The sequence below is a fragment of the Rhincodon typus genome, chromosome 3, assembly GCF_021869965.1.
Source record: "Rhincodon typus isolate 14 chromosome 3, sRhiTyp1.1, whole genome shotgun sequence".
Classification (NCBI taxonomy): domain Eukaryota; kingdom Metazoa; phylum Chordata; class Chondrichthyes; order Orectolobiformes; family Rhincodontidae; genus Rhincodon; species Rhincodon typus.
This window is the reverse complement of record NC_063334.1, coordinates 61,357,396-61,373,433: the sequence shown is the minus strand read 5'-3', so window position 1 is coordinate 61,373,433 and position 16,038 is coordinate 61,357,396. Positions and strand designations below refer to the sequence as shown.

At 41.8% G+C, this 16,038-nt stretch overlaps 1 protein-coding gene across 1 annotated transcript in view; it reads left to right on the top strand.

Moving 5' to 3' along the window:
- Positions 1–7,969: 7,969 nt before the first annotated feature.
- ostf1 (osteoclast stimulating factor 1) overlaps positions 7,970–16,038 on the top strand; it is a 42,360-nt gene continuing 34,291 nt past the window's right edge. Inside the window, exons 1-5 of the mRNA XM_048593501.1 lie at positions 7,970–8,167; positions 8,465–8,515; positions 8,610–8,673; positions 10,580–10,633; positions 15,799–15,906. Coding sequence (XP_048449458.1) covers positions 7,970–8,167; positions 8,465–8,515; positions 8,610–8,673; positions 10,580–10,633; positions 15,799–15,906 — 475 coding nt within the window. The remainder of the gene's footprint in view (positions 8,168–8,464; positions 8,516–8,609; positions 8,674–10,579; positions 10,634–15,798; positions 15,907–16,038) is intronic.

Below are 16,038 nucleotides of genomic sequence, written 5' to 3'. Positions count from 1 at the left end.
ACAGTGTTGTTATGCTCTTTCATATAATTCTCTACATAATTGACTTTGTCCTTCCCACAATATTTTTATGGAAAAATAAAAAAATTTTATGGAATAATTTGCAACTAGCAAATCCTCTCCTCACTTTAGATGCAAAGGTATATAAGTTATCCATTTACGTGAAAAGTGAGTAATGATGGTATAGAGGCAAGTACAATTGATTTTGACAATAGATTTAGACCAGTTGCAGGTCAGAAGTGAATCAGAAATAGAAGCATATATATCAGGGAGACTACCAGATTCTTAGCAAAAACAACCAGTTTACTGTTTCAAAAAATATTTTTAAGAATTTTATTTAAATCATTTGAAGACAAATATAATTAAAGTAATTTACATAATGGACTTGATGTGATCAGTGATGCTTTGTGTGTGTGTATATGTAATATAGGTAGGTCATACATTTGTACCGAGCAGCTTGTTCAGCTTGATTGTTGATGAATGGTATCTGAAATGATTCTGTAATTATCCCTAGTTACACATTAGATCAGCTACCTTTATAATATCGCCAAACATATTGAGCATCAACCATCAAATCCTTCCAACAGACTCCAGTGGCAAGCATGAAACGCAGTAGAGATTCCTGGTGGTCATGATGGAAAGGCAGTTGGAGTCACTGCCATCACTATCCTTATCTGCAGATTACAAAATTGCACTTTGTGAAAGTAACTGAACTGTCCTGAGTGAACTGCAACATACTACGACCATTTATCAGGTTATACAGATGGAATAGTGTCTACCATTGGATATGTTATGTGTGACTTGTGATTAGGTCAGCCTGTTTACTGTTGTGTTTTCTCAGTTTCCATTCACAAATTTAAAGCAGAAAACCATTAGCAATAACATCTTGCCAAATAAAATAATAAATTGTTTTGGTGCCATGGTAATATTTTCCTCTTCCATCCTACTCTGATTCTCACTCACTTGGTTACGATAGGGCTTTTCCCCCAACTGGAGATCCTACAGTATAATAACTAACAAACCATTGATATCCAACTCTGCAGTATCATCTGTGCTTAACTTAGCATTTTCCTGGTTGCTATGCAACCTTTAACAACTTTAGACTTGATTAACGGCAATACTCTTGTACTCTTGCTGCCGTCCCATCCACCCCAAACTCCAGCTGTTCATGATTCTGATGTCTTGTCACATATGGCCAGAATTTGTGCTTTCATTTGCATTTTGAAATCAACTAAAAATGTTGAATACCTTTTGCAGCAATAATTACAATTTAAATACTTCTGTTTTTTAATTGTGTCAAGATCTTCCCCTCCCCAATTTCTGCAATCTCTTTCCCTCTCTTTCTCTTTCATTCTGCTAATGCTGTTGTCCTGTGGTGCGTGCCTTGTATACAAGCTCTCTCTTTGCATCATCATTGGTAGCAGAGTCTTTAGCCATCTTGTGCCCCTTCCCTGAATTTCGTCACCTTTCCATCTTCACGCCGAGAGCCAAACTTTTAATAACACCTCGAAATTTCTTCTTTCTTGTGTCAGGATTGTTTTATTTCTATGTTTTGAAGTGCTCCTAAAGAATTCCATTTTACCTTGCGCATGATATTGTGGCTGTTGACACTGGTTACTCTTGTATGGAATCCAAACAGTTTATGTTCTGGAGTGTGCCATTACTATCCAATTTCTAAACACATGATAGTATAGCCCGGATATCCAACAATAGTATTCCCTTCTGATCCAAGGTGAATGTTGTCTTTCTCGTGTACGTACTATCACATATGCTACTTCAATCATTCTGAAGATAGATAGAACAAAGAAAATTACGTTACAGGAACAGGCCTTTTGGCCCCCCAAGCCTGCACCGACATGCTGTCTGTCACAACTAAAACCCCCTACCCTTCCGGGGACCATATCCCTCAATTCCCATCCTATTCATATATTTGTTAAGACGCACTTTAAAAGTCACTATAGTATCTGCTCCCACTACCTCCCCCAGGAGTGAGTTCCAGGCACCCCACCACCCTTTGTGTGGGAAAAAAAAATTACCTCGTCCATCACCTTTAAACCTTGCCCCTTGCACCTTAAACCCATGGCCCCTGGTAACTGACTCTTCCACCCTGGGAAAAAGCTTCTGACTGTCCTCTGTCCATGCCCTTCATAATCTTGTAGACCTCTATCAGGTCGCCCCTCGACCTCCGTCATTCCAGTGAGAATAACCTGAGTTTCTCCAACCTCTCCTCATAGATGATGCCCTCTGTACCAGGCAACATCCTGGTAAATCTTTTCTGTACCCTCCCCAAAGCCACCACATCCTTCTGGTAATGTGGCGACTAGAATTGCACACAATATTCCAAATGTGGCCTAACTACGGTTCTATAAAGCTGCAACATTACCTGCCAATTTTTAAACTCGGTGCCCTGGCCAATGAAGGCAAGCATGCCCATATACCTTGTTGACTACCTTTTCCACCTGCATTGCCACTTTCAGTGACCTGTGTACCTGTCCATCCAGATCCCTCTGCCTATCAGCACTCTTAAGGGTTCTACCATTTACTGTATATTTTCCATCTGTATTAGACCTTCCAAAATGCATTACCTCACATTTTTACAGATTAAACTCCATCTGCCATCTCTCTGCCCAAGTCACCGACTGATCTATATCCTGCTGTATCCTTTGACAGTCCTCATCACTATCCGCAATTCCAGCAACCTTTGTGTCATCGGCAAACAGCGAAGGTCCCAACACTGAGGAACGCCACTAGTCACAGCCCTCCATTCAGGAACACACCCTTCCACTGCTACCCTCTGTCTTCTATGACCGAGCCAGTTTTTTATCCATCTTGCAAGCTCACCTCTGACCCCGTGCGACTTTACCTTCTGTATCAGCCTGCCATGAGCAACCTTGTCAAAGGCCTTATTGAAGTCCATGCAGACAACATCCACTGCTCTACCCTCATCGATCATCTTCGTCATTTCCTCAAAAAACTCGACCAAGGTAGTGAGACACGACCTCCCCTTCTCAACCATGTTGCTTCTTGTTAATATGCCCATTGATTTCCAGGTGGGAGTAAATCCTGTCTCAAAAAATCCTCTCCAATAATTTCCCTACCACTGACTTAAAGCTCACCAGCCTGTAATTAGTTGGATTATCCCTGCCACTCTTAAACAAAGGAACAACATTGGCTATTTGCCAATCCTCTGGGACCTCCCCTGTAGCCAGTGAGGATACAAAGATTTGCCTCGAGGCCCCAGCAATTTCTTCCCTTGCCTCTCTCAGTATTCTGGAGTATATCCTATCAGGCCCTGGGGACTTGTCTACCTTTGATGTTTTTCAAGACCCCCAATACCTCCCTTTTGATCTGAACATGACCCGAACTATCTACACACCCTTCCCCAGACTCATCATCCACCAAGTCCTTCTCTATGGTGAATACTGACGCAAAGTACTCATTTAATACCTCACCCATTTCCTCTGGCTCCACACAGAAATTCCTTTCCTTGTCCTTGAGTGGGCCAACCCTCTGCCTGGCTCTTTATATAATTTTCCTTAATCCTGTTGGCTAGTGACTTTTCATGACTCCTTTTTAGCCCTCCTGACTCCTTGCTTAGGTTTCTTTCGACTTTCCTTGCATTCCACCCTTGCTTCGTGTGTTCCCAGCCTCCTAGCCTTGATAAATGCTTCCGTTTTCTTTTTGATTTCAGCTCACAATATCTCTCGTTATCCAAGGTTTCCTAAACTTGCCATACCTATTCTTCATCCTTTCAGGAACGTGCCAGTCCTGAGTTCCCAGCAACTTACACTTGAAAGCCTCCCACATACCATATGTTGATTTGCCCTCAAACATCTGCCTCCAATCTACATTCTTTAGTTCCTGCCTAATATTGTAATTAGCTTTCCCCCAATTTAGCACCTTCACCTGACAACTACACCTATCTTTATCCATCAGTACCTTTAAAGCTTACTGAATTGTGCTCGCTGTTCCCAAGCTACTCGCCTATTGAGACGTCGACCACCTGTGCAAGCTCATTCCCCATTACTAGGTCCAGTATGGCCCATTTCCTAGTTGGAATTTCTTACGTACTGTTTCAAGAAGCCCTCCTGGATGCTCCTTACAAACTCTGCCCCATCCGAGCCCCAAGCACTCAGTGAGTCCCAGTCAATATATGGGAAGTTAAAAATCACCCACAACAACAACCCTGTTACTTTTACATGTTGCCAAAATCTGCCTACGTATCTGTTCTGCCATCTGCTGGCTATTGAGGCCTATAGCAAACCCCAAACATTGTGATTGCACCCTTCCTATTCCTGAGCTCTACCCATATTACCTCGCTGTATGAGCCATCCGAGGTGTCCTCCCGCAGTACAGCTGTGATGTTCTCCTCAATAAGCAGTGCAACTCCCCCACCCCATTTATATCCCCCTCTATCCAGCCTGAAACATCTGTATCCTGGAACATTAAGCTGCCAATCCCGTCCCTCCCTTAACCAAGTCTCTGTAATAGCAACAACATAGTTCCAAGTACTAATCCAAGCTCTAAGTTCATCTGCCTTATCTGTTACACTTCTTGCACTGAAACAGATGCGCTTCAGTCCACCAGATCTGCTTTGATCAGCAAACCACACCCTGCCTGCTCTTCCTCTGAGTCTTACTGGCCGTATTCTCTAGTTCCCTTTCAGTCCATTTACCTTTGCATTGGTTTCCAACACCCTGCCAAGCTAGTTTAAATCTTCCGGAGTGACACTATCAAACCTTCCGGCCAGAATATTTGTGCCCCTCCAGTTTAGATACAACCTGTCTTCCTTGTACAGGTCCCACCTGCCCTGGAAGAGATCCCAATGGCCCAGATATCTGAAACCCTCCCTCCTACACCATCTGTTTAGCCATGTGTTGAGCTGTACTATCCTCCTATTTCTAGCCTCACTGGCACATGGCACAGGGAGTAATCCCGAGATTACAACCTTGGAGGTCCTGCTTTTTAACTTTCTACCTAACTCCCTGAGCTGCTGCAGCAGGACCTCGTCCTACCTATGTCGTTAGTACCAATATGTACACAACCCCTGGCTGTTCACCCTCTCCCTTCAGAATGCTTTCTGCCCGTTCAGAGACATCCTGGACCCTGGCACCAGAGAGGCAACATACCATCTCTGAAGTCTCTTTTACGTCCACAGAAGCGCCTATCTGCACCCCTAACTATAGAGTCCCCTATAACTGCTGCTCTAGTGCTCTTTGTCCTTCCCTTCTTAAGATCAGAGGCAGCCATGGTGCCACCAGTCTGGCTGCTGCTGCTGTTACCCCCTCATAGGTCTTCGCCCACAACAGTATCCAGAATGGTATATTAGTTAGAGAGGGGGACAACCACAGGGGATTCCTGCACTGGCTGCCTGCCCCTTCTCGCAGTCACCCATCTGTCTGTCTTCACCTTGGGTGTCACCACATCTCTAAAACTATTGTCTATGATGCTTTCTGCCACCCTCGTGCTCCTAAGTGCATCCATTTGCTGCTCCAGCGTATCCATGCGGTCTGTGAGGAGCTGCAGTTGGGTGCACTCCCTGCAGATATAGTCATCCAAGACGCTGAAAGCGTCGCGGATCTCCCACATCTCAAAGTGCAGCACTTAACCCCTCTGACATTTCTATCCCCAATCAAGCTGTTTAAGAAAATTTATTAAACACTTACCCTTACTTATCACTGCATTACCCTGAGGTAGGTCTTCCCTCACTCACCTCCCCAGGATGCCCCCTGGATCTCTCCCTTTCCCTTTGCTTCTGGTCCTCACAGCGGTGTCTGTGTGCTTTTTTTTGGTGGGAGGTGGAAGTAGGGAGAGAAATACTGAGGAAGTGTTTGGGCTTGAACTAGGTGTGGAAAACTTTTACAAGACAAAGTGATTTTTTTTTTACCAAGTATTTTCTTTCTCAGACAGCAAATTAGTAAAACAGTCAAAACAAATTACACTTACTTTACAGACTTCTACTTGTCCCCACATTTAAAGGAAATATCAGAGTCATACAGCATGGAAATAGACCCTTGGCCCAACAAACTTTTTATGCCCTGACTGACCTGTTTGGCAGCAGGTTTCTTTCTGATTATTTCAGAAAGCAAAATATGAATGCAAAGATGTTAACTACCAGCCCTAGAATACAGTTCACACTTTGCAGTCTCTTGTTTAAATTCTATCTGTTTCATCTTTTCCTTGTCAATTCTTAGATTCAAAAGTAGAGGGGCAAGTCTATGATACAATTTTGTGCAGAAATTCAACAGGTGACCTGTTGTGCAAATTGTGTCCTCCAGGATTGTTTTCACTAAGCGAACCACATCCACGTGAATAGAATTGTCATGATTTCTGTGGATGTGAAAATTGGCCATACGTTGCTGAGTTCTTCACCGTCTTTTGATGATCTTGGCTAATGGGTCTGAAATGAGGCAATGGATTCCTTTAGCATGGCTTGTTTGGCTCTAATGCACAGCGCTTGTGGTTTTCATTTTGTGTAAGCTCACGTTTTATTTTAAATCAAACTTTTTAAATTCCAAAATCCTTTTTGTAAAGAAAAAGTACAATCAAAAAATTCCAAAATGTGATGAATGCATTAGACTTGTACATCTTTGCAAGTGAAAACTCTTGTAGTTGTAACAGAAAATATTAATTTGTAGCATATTGCAGCTTTTTTGGGGTGACGTGCTTTAGGTACTGGACAGATCTGGCTGTAGAAAGAGCCTAATTTAGCTGTTAGGTTTGCTGTTGAATAGCTGCAGCTAAAAGTACGGTCTATTGTTTTAATTTGTCAGTACAAACTCTCAATCATTCTACAGCTCAAATTTGGAAACTCTTGGTCTAAAATCTGTCAGTTACAATTTTTCATCCACAGTACTTTTTTTTTTGTTGTATCCTGACTCATATCAATCAACACAATTGTAAATTTTATATTTTCCTTTCTCAGGCTGATGGACCATTTGAATATGCATGACTAGTAATCCTTGGCCTCCTGTGTGCAGGTTTCGATTGTGTAGTTTAATGTCTCTTGGGTTTATCAGAAATTGTTTCCAATAGGATAGGTAATTACAAAGTATTTACATATATCAACACGGATTGGGATGAGTTTGTTTTATGTTGTAATTTCTGTATATTTCTATGAAATTATTAAAGACGGTCACAATGCATGAATTCAATGCTTCTGATATGTATTATCTAGAACTTTTTGAAAATGTTTTATAAATGGGTTAAAAAAAACACGCTCGGGACAATAACAATATTGCATCTGCACAAGTTGGGGTTCAAATTAAGACATCCAGTCGACAAGGCAAAAGCAGTACTTTGGAAAAATCAGCTCTGGCAGCATCTATGGAGAGAAACTAGTGAAAGTTTTGAGTCCTTTTCCCTTTATTCATTAATGGGATGAGCGTGTTGCTGGCCAGGTGGCATTTATTGCCCATCCCTAATTGCCCAGAGGGTAGTTAAGAGTCAACCACATTGCTGTGGGACTGAAGTCACATGGAGAACAGACCAGGTAAGGATGGCAGTTTCCTTCCCTAAAGGACGTTAGTGAACCAAATGGGTTTTTCCAAAAATCGACAGTGGATTCACGGTTATCATTCTTAATTCCAGATATGTACTGAATTCAAATTCCACCATCTGCTGTGGTGGGATTTGAGCCTCGGTCTCCAGAATGTTATCTGGGTCTCTGGATTAATAGGCCAGCAATAATACTACTAAGGCCATCGTCTCCCCTTCAGGACTGAGGAAGAATAAGATTCATAGATGCTGCCAAACATGCTGAGTTTCTCCAGTCTACAAGGCTTTCAGATAAAGGTAACAGAGCTGGGTTTAAAAAAAATAACATCATGGTGTTTTGAGCTGAGTGAGAGATCTTATCTAAAGAGCAACAGCTTTTGGTACCCTCGATCCTTTGCAACTTGTCTCATCAAAATGTGTGAGATGAAATCTTGCGATTTTTGCCACTCTTATTACTCATGGAAGTTTCCTGGAAATGAATTTTGGAATCTACTTCTATGTTCAGCAAAGAGACTTCAGCCAGTTACACCTGTTCCAGGAAGATACCCCTGTGCCAATGACTTGTGTGCAGAATAACCTGGAGTACAGAATACCATTTGGATTGAGTTTAACTATTGCTCAGTCAAAATACTTTGCACATTTGTCAGTTTTCTTTGTTTTACCTCAAACATATGTTTGTTTTTTGGAAAGGTAGCTATGCGTTTGCATAGTCCACATTGCTTGTCAATCATTATTGTATCTTTGAGCAAGTTTTATAGATTGGTTTAAACCAGTTATTCTTTGACTAAAGAAACAGTGGTGACTCTTTTCTGAATATAGCCTGAGGCTAACATAATTATCACAATGGTTAAATTGGAGAGTAGTGAAGGATAGGGATGAGAGAAGGAATCTTGCACCCATTCAAACTTGGTAATTAGAAATGATTTTTAACTTGGACTGAACTGCTTAACTGTACTTTTTTTGTCTTTAGCCAGATGAATTATACTTTGATGAAGGCGACGTGCTTTACATTTCAGATATTGTAAGTTCTTGATCAATGGTATATCTTTGTGTTTAACTATAAATTTCTGGATTTATTGATCAGTTATTTTACATAATTTCTTTCTCATGTTAAGAGTGATCCCAATTGGTGGAAAGGAACATGCAAAGGCCGAACAGGATTGATTCCAAGTAACTACGGCAAGTATAGTGCTAATCTTTTCTCAGTTACTTTTACTGTTTGGCTGACAATAACAGGTGCATTTTGTAATAAAGCATTTGATATAGGCACAATTGTTGACTCTAGCTTCCCGAATTAATACCACCTCTATCTTAAGGCTGAGACTCAGAGTCAAGGTCTAAGCATTCTGAGATAGTCTCTGAAAATCTCCATTTATATTACAGTTATATTCAAATATTCTTCCTCCCATGGGTTTCCAAATTAACCTACTGATGCTGGAGATCTTGGATTTTAGATGACCCCCCACACAATTGGTGGAATAGTGGACAGTGAAGAAGGTTATCTAAGATTCAAGAAAAGATCTTGATCAATTGAAACAATGAGCTGAGGGATAGCAGATTGGAGTTTAACTTGGATAAAAGTGAGGTATGGCATTTTGTTAAAACAAACATGGGCACAACTTGTACAATTAATGGTAAGGGCCTGGGTAATGTTGTAGAATAGAGAGACCAAGGGTTCAGGTACATTTTTGACATTTGCATCGCATGTAGACAAGGTGATTAAGAAAGTGTTTCGCACACTTGCCTTCTTTGCTTAGACCATTGAGTATACAAGTTGGGATGTCATGTTGAGGTTGTATAGGAAATTGGTGAGGCCCCTTCTGGAGTATTGTGTGCAGTTCTGGTGGCTTTGCTATAGGAAGGATATCATTAAGTTGGAGAGGGTTTAGAAAAGATTTAACAAGATGTTGCGAGGAATGGAGGGTTTGAGTTATAAAGATAGGCTGGCATGTTTTTCACTGGAGTGAGGTTGAGGGGTGACCTTAGAGGTTTGTAAAATCACGAGGGACATACATAAGCTGAATGACAAGGGCCTTTCGCCTAGGGTACGGGAGATCAAACCTTGGGGGAAATTTTTAAGGTGAGAGGAGAAGTAGGGCTACTTTTTTACACACTGGTTCCTGTGTGTAATGAAATGCTGAAGGACGTGGTGGATGCATCTACACAGCCCATGCCACGGAAAGGCTGCCAACACCCTTGAGGACACATTGCACCCTGGCAATGCTCTCCTATAACCTCTTCCTTCAGGCAGAAGATACAGAAGTTTGAACACGTGCACCCGCAGGTTCAAGAACAGCTTCTTCTCTGCCATTATTAGACTGATGCATGGATTCTGTAGCTTCAAATAAAGCTGATCTTGCTAATGTGCGACATAACTTCTATGCCTCTGTTTAGTTTTTTTCCACTCTGATCTGTATGTCCTTGCTTACTATGATCTGCCTGTACTGCTCATAAACAAAGCTTTTTCACTGTACTTAAGTACACGTTACAATAAATCAATCAATGCAGATACAGTTGCAATATTGAAAAGTCTTGTAGATAAGTACATGAATAGGAAAGTTTCGAGGGATATGGGACTAGTTTAGTTTAGGAATGCGGTCAGCATGGGCCTATTGGACCAAAAGGTCTCTTTCCATGCTGTATGACCCTCTGACTCTTTGAGAAACAAAAAGAGAAATTGTTGGAGAAGCTCATCAGGTCTGTGGGGGGAAAACTCAGTTAAAGTTTTAAGTTTGGTGACTCTTCATCAGAACTGTTAGTAGCTAGTTAAAACATGAATATATGCTAGACGAGTGGTGGAAGGGTGGGAGAAGGGGAGAGGTGAACATGTTTAATTACTGTTAGCATACTGTATTATAAGTCCAAAAAGAAAGGGATGTTGAAAAACTTTTGGGCGGGTAGGAGATTATTTTAAAGTGAAACCCAAACAGATGTTGAAATGTTTGCCTCTGATTAACATGCTGAATGCTCCTTGATTCTGTTTTCTTTGAGAATTTACTGTCCAGTGATTATAATTTTCTGAATAATTGATCTGACATGCAGTTTTTCCGACATGCTGAAATTAATTTCTAACTCATTTCCACAGTGGCTGAGCACGTGGAATCAATTGACAACCCATTGCATGAAGCTGCCAAACGTGGTGAGCATTTATGAAAATAAATTACAAATAAAAGCTGATATATCTACTAGATTCAATTACAACCTTTAATGATCATATTGAATAGCGGAACAGGCTGTCAGTAAATATGACCTATCTTCTTTTTACGCCAACCATTAAAATCCTGTTTCTCTCCACAGGTGCTGCCAGACCTGCTGAGTTTCTCCACATTTTTGTCTTTTTAAGGAAAGTATTGAGCCTATTAGAATTGCACATGAACACTTGTGCGTAGACCCAGATGGTGAGGGCTGGTTTCTTGGTGAATATTTTGTGTTTATCTTTGCAAAATTGAGGGATGATACAGAAGTTCCAGTTAAAGAGGAAATCACGGATAAATTATGCATAATGAGAACAGAAGTACTGTAGACGCTGGCCTTCTTGAAAATGGATAACTGATCAGATGAATTGTATCCTAAACTTGGACAGAGTAGAGAGGGAAGCCCCATTTTCTTTAATGGAGAGGTCAGCTACTGAGACACAAATTTAAGGTTTTTGGTAAAAGGATTTGAATGGACATGCGGAAAAGCTTTCTCACCCAATGGGTGATGAGTGTCTGGGATTCTGTGCCCAATTTGATGTTTGAGATGGAAACCCTTAATGCATTTTAGAAAAGAATCCAGATCTGCATGTGAAGTGCTGGAACCTGCAAGGCTATGGACAAGGTCCTGGAAAGTGGGATTAGAATGGACATTACAAACCCACTAACTTCCACAATCATCTACACTTCTTCACACCCTGCTTCCTATAAGGGCTCCATTCCATTGTACCAGTTTCACCACCTTTGTTGCATCTAATCTAATGATGCCACCTTCCATGGGGATGCTTCTGACATGACAATTTTCTTCAAACTCCTATCAGGGGTTGCCAGAGCCCTCAGCCAAGTCTGACTTCTGCCCTCGCCCTTTCCCTTCTTTCCCAGAACAATGATAGGTTTCCCTTTTTCCTCACTTTCTGCTCCACCAGAATCTGCATTCAAAGGATGAATGCCTTCTAATGGGAGCAGTTTCTCTCTATCTATACACTGTTAGGACTTCTCATGATATTGATAACTACTATTTAATTTTCTCTCAAACTTCTCTAAGGAAAAACAACCCCAGTTTATCTGAATTAGCTGTGCAACTGAAGTCCTTCATTCCTGGAACAATTGTTGTTTTTCTGTTACTTCTCTGAAGCCTTCATCTCCTTTCTGAAGTGGTTTCCTTGTCCGTTTCAGAAGAAAGTTAAGCAAAGGGCCCACTATGGTTTTGGATTTGCCTGTAAGCTGACCTAGTAAGGATGGCACATTTTGCTCTCCAAAGTTATTTACGCCATGAACTAGGAGCAGAGCAGTCCATTTGGCAATTTATTGCCGTCATTACTGAGACTATGCAATCTTAGATTAGCAGGTCCCATAGCGGCATTTAAACAAGTGTTCCCAAAGTGTTGGCTTGGAACTCTGAATTACTAGGCCAGTGATCATGCATCTATTCTATCATCTCTTATTCTGTGTCATGGCAAAAGAGACAGGAAGAGGCGATATAGACTAACTGGCACAGTTCTATTTAAGGTGAGTGGGACCTGGAGTTGCATGTGAGGTTGGGCATTGAAGATTGCAAGATGATTGAGAAATTAGCAAAGCCTATTGAATCTTGGGCAACTTTAAATCAAGGTATTGAATGCAAAAGCAGGGGAGTTAAACTGAGTCTTTGTAAAGTTCCTAGTTATGCTGCAGACACAGTCCCTCTGTCTGTTTTTGTGGCTGTTGCAGCTCACCAGGCTTATTTACCACACTTTTTGTATATTTACAAAATACATTCTGAACCTAATTTGGAGTTTATTATATTCCTTCTTTGTCTGATCCCACTACCTGTTTCTTACTCTATTGTAGTGTGTTTTTTTACAAATCATTTGGGCACTACATTTTTCCCCTTTTCTTAAATATTATGTCCTGACTCCCAAACCCCTAAATTAAATCCATCCCACCAGCATGAGCAAACAATTCAGTCAGGATGCTGATTCTTTTGAGGTGCACTCTGGCCTGTACAGGTCTCGCCTGTCCCAGAATCAATCCCAATATCCTTGGAACATAGATGGACAGCAGCAGCTCAAGAAAGTGGCTCACCACCACATTCATATCGGTAGCAATGGATAGGCAAAGTGACTAAACCAATGAAGCCCACAAACTCTGTGTAAAAAGAAAGTACTCCCTCCCATGCTGTTTATCTACCTATACATTGGTAGAATGTATTATCTAGTTATTACTTTTCATTGCATGTTGTACCAGGAGAAATCCAGAGATTACACGTTTTGAGGCCCTGCTAGCCGTATCCTCTCCAGCTACTGAAAATATACCTCGAGGTCTGTGTTCCTCTTTCTCCCTTGATTACTGGCATCAGTTTGTTTTTTCATGGGATGTGGTGTCACAATGTAAGCTGGCATTATTGCCTGTCCTGCATTACCATTGTGAAGGTGGTGGTGCACTGTTGCCTGAAACCTTTGCTGCCCATGTGGTGTAGATAGACCCACATTGCAGTTAGGAGGGGAGTTCCCAGATTTTGACCCAGCAATAGTGAAGGAATGGTGGTATTGTTCCAAGTTAGGATGGTGTATGGCTTGGAGGGGTACTTGCAAATTGACTGGCTTGCATTTGTTAGCCTTGTGCTTCTTGCTGGTAGATGTCAATGGTTTGGAAGGTGCACTTGGAAGAGCTTTGAATTATGTGTGACATGACCTTGCAATGCTCTGCCTTTCAGAGCCAATCATGTCTGCAGCCACAGAAAAGTCTGCAAATTCTCCTGTTTAATTCCCCATATCATAGAACATAGAACTGTACAGCACAGTACAGGCCCTTCGGCCCACGATGTTGTGCTGAACTTTTACCCTAAACGTAAGGTCTATCTAACCTCCATCCCTTCCTTATACTATCATTCAAATGCATATCTAATAGCAGCTTAAATGACCCTAACGAGGCCGATTCCACTCCCCTACAACTCTGAGTAAAGAACCTACTTCTGACGTCTCCCCGATATCTACCTCCACTCACTTTAGAACTATGCCCCCTCATAGCTACCTCCACCCTAGGAAAAAGTCTCTGGCTGTCCACTCTATCTATACCTCTGATCATTTTGTACGTCTCTATCAAGTCACCTCTCATCCTTCATCGTTCTAAAGAGAAAAGTCCTAGCTCTCTCAACCTTTCCTCGTAAGACTTTCCCTCCATTCCAGGCAACATCCTGGTAAATCTCCTCTGCACCTTTTCCAATGCTTCCACATCTTTCCTGTAATGAGGCAACCAGAACTGGACACAATACTCCAGATGTGGCCGAACCAGGCTTTTGTGTAGCTGGAGCATAACTTCATGGCTCTTGAGCTCGATCCCTCTATTAATGAAAGCTAACGCACCATATGCCTTCTTAACAACTCTATCCACCTGTGTGGCAGCTTTCAGGGAACTGTGGACATGAACTCCAAGATCCCTCTGCTCCTCCACACTGGCCAAGAATCTTTCCGTTAACCCTGTATTCTGCTTTCAAGTTTGTCCTTCCAAAATGAATCACCTCTCTCTTTTCAGCGTTAAACTCCATCTGCCACTTCTCAGCCCAGCTGTGCATCCTATCAATGTCCCTTTGTAACCTAGAACAGCCCTCCACACTATCCACAACTCGACCCACCTTCGTATCATCCGCGAACTTACTAATCCACCCTTCCACTCCTACATCCAAATTGTTTACAAAAATCACAAGTAGAAGAGGACCCAGAACAGATCCTTGTGGTACACCACTCGTAACTGAGCACCATGTTGAATATTTTCCTCCACTACCACCCTTTTGTCTTCTAAGGGTCAGCCAATTCTGAATCCAATCTGCCACATTTCCCCCTATCCCATGCCTCCTTACTTTCTGAATGAGCCTACCATGGGGAACCGTAGCAAACGCCTTACTTAAATCCATGTATACCACATCCACTGCTCTACCTTCATCCACGTGTTTGGTCACCTCTTCAAAGAATTCAATAAGGTTTGTGAGGCATGATCTACCCCTTACAAATCCATGCTGACTATCACAAATCAAACTATGCCTATCCTAGTGATCATAAATCCTATCTCTCAGAGCCCTTTCCAATAATTTGCCCACCACTGAAGTAAGACTAACTGGCCTATAATTTCCGGGGTTATCCCTATTCCCCTTTTTGAACAAGGGAATGACGTTTGCCACTCTCCAGTCTTCCGGCACTATACCCATGGACAGTGAGGATGAAAAGATCAATGCTGAAGGTCCTGCAATCTCTTCCCTTGCTTCCCATAGAATCCTTGGATAAATCCCATCAGGCCCGGGGGACTTGTCTATCTTCAAGTTCCTCAAAATTCCGAGTACATCTTCCTTACTTACATCCACCTCCTCCAACCTAACAGCCTGTTTCACACTGTCCTCCCCTACAACGAGGTCCCTCTCAGTTGTGAATATCAAAGAAAAGTATTCATTAAGGACCTCTCCTATCTCTTTAGGCTCCGTACACAAATTCCCTTTACAATTCTTGAATGGCCCTACCCTTTCTCTGGTCATTCTCTTATTCCCCACGTACGTGTAAAAAGCCTTGGGGTTTTCCTTGATCTTACCTGCCAAGGTTTTCTTATGCCCCCGTATAGCTCTCATAAGCCCTTTCTTCAGTTCCTTCCTGGCTAACTTGTATCCCTCTAGAGCCTTTTCCGATCCTTGTTTCATTCTTGTTCTTTTCAACCTTCCTCCTTTGCTTTGGAGTTTAATTTATAGCTGTGAAGTTGTTATAAAATCTAGTTTAATGAACTAGGAGACACAATATATTCAAACAAATGGGGACTCATCAAGAAGGGTCTAGGCCCGAAACGTCAGCCTTCCTGCTCCTCTGATGCTGCTTGGCCTCCTGTGTTCATCCATCTCTACACCTTGTTATCTCAGACTAGCTTAGCAGTTTCTTTGCTCTGGCCGAACAGATTTTCCATAGAGCTTTAAAATGCTTATTCATTTAAGCTAAGCCTTATCCCAACTTTTAATCTTGCACTTTCCAATACCTGAGAGGATATACTGTGGACCTTCTGTCAAACTGATGGCTGATTTCTTGCATTCTATTTTTACTGTTCAGCTTTTTTAGATAAAAAAAATCCTACTCATGTTGACGTTTGAATTTTTCAGGGAACGAAAGCTGGTTGAAAGAATGTTTAGACAACAGAGTTGCAGTGAATTCTCTTGACAAAGCTGGAAACACTGCTCTCTATTGGGCATGTCATGGAGGACACATTGGTAAGACTATTGCTGCCAAAAAAGAACTCATAATTATGTGAGATAGTAGGAACTGCAGATGCTGGAGAATCCGAGACAACAAGGTGCAGGGCTGGATGAACACAGCAGGCCAAGCAGCATCATAGGAGCAGA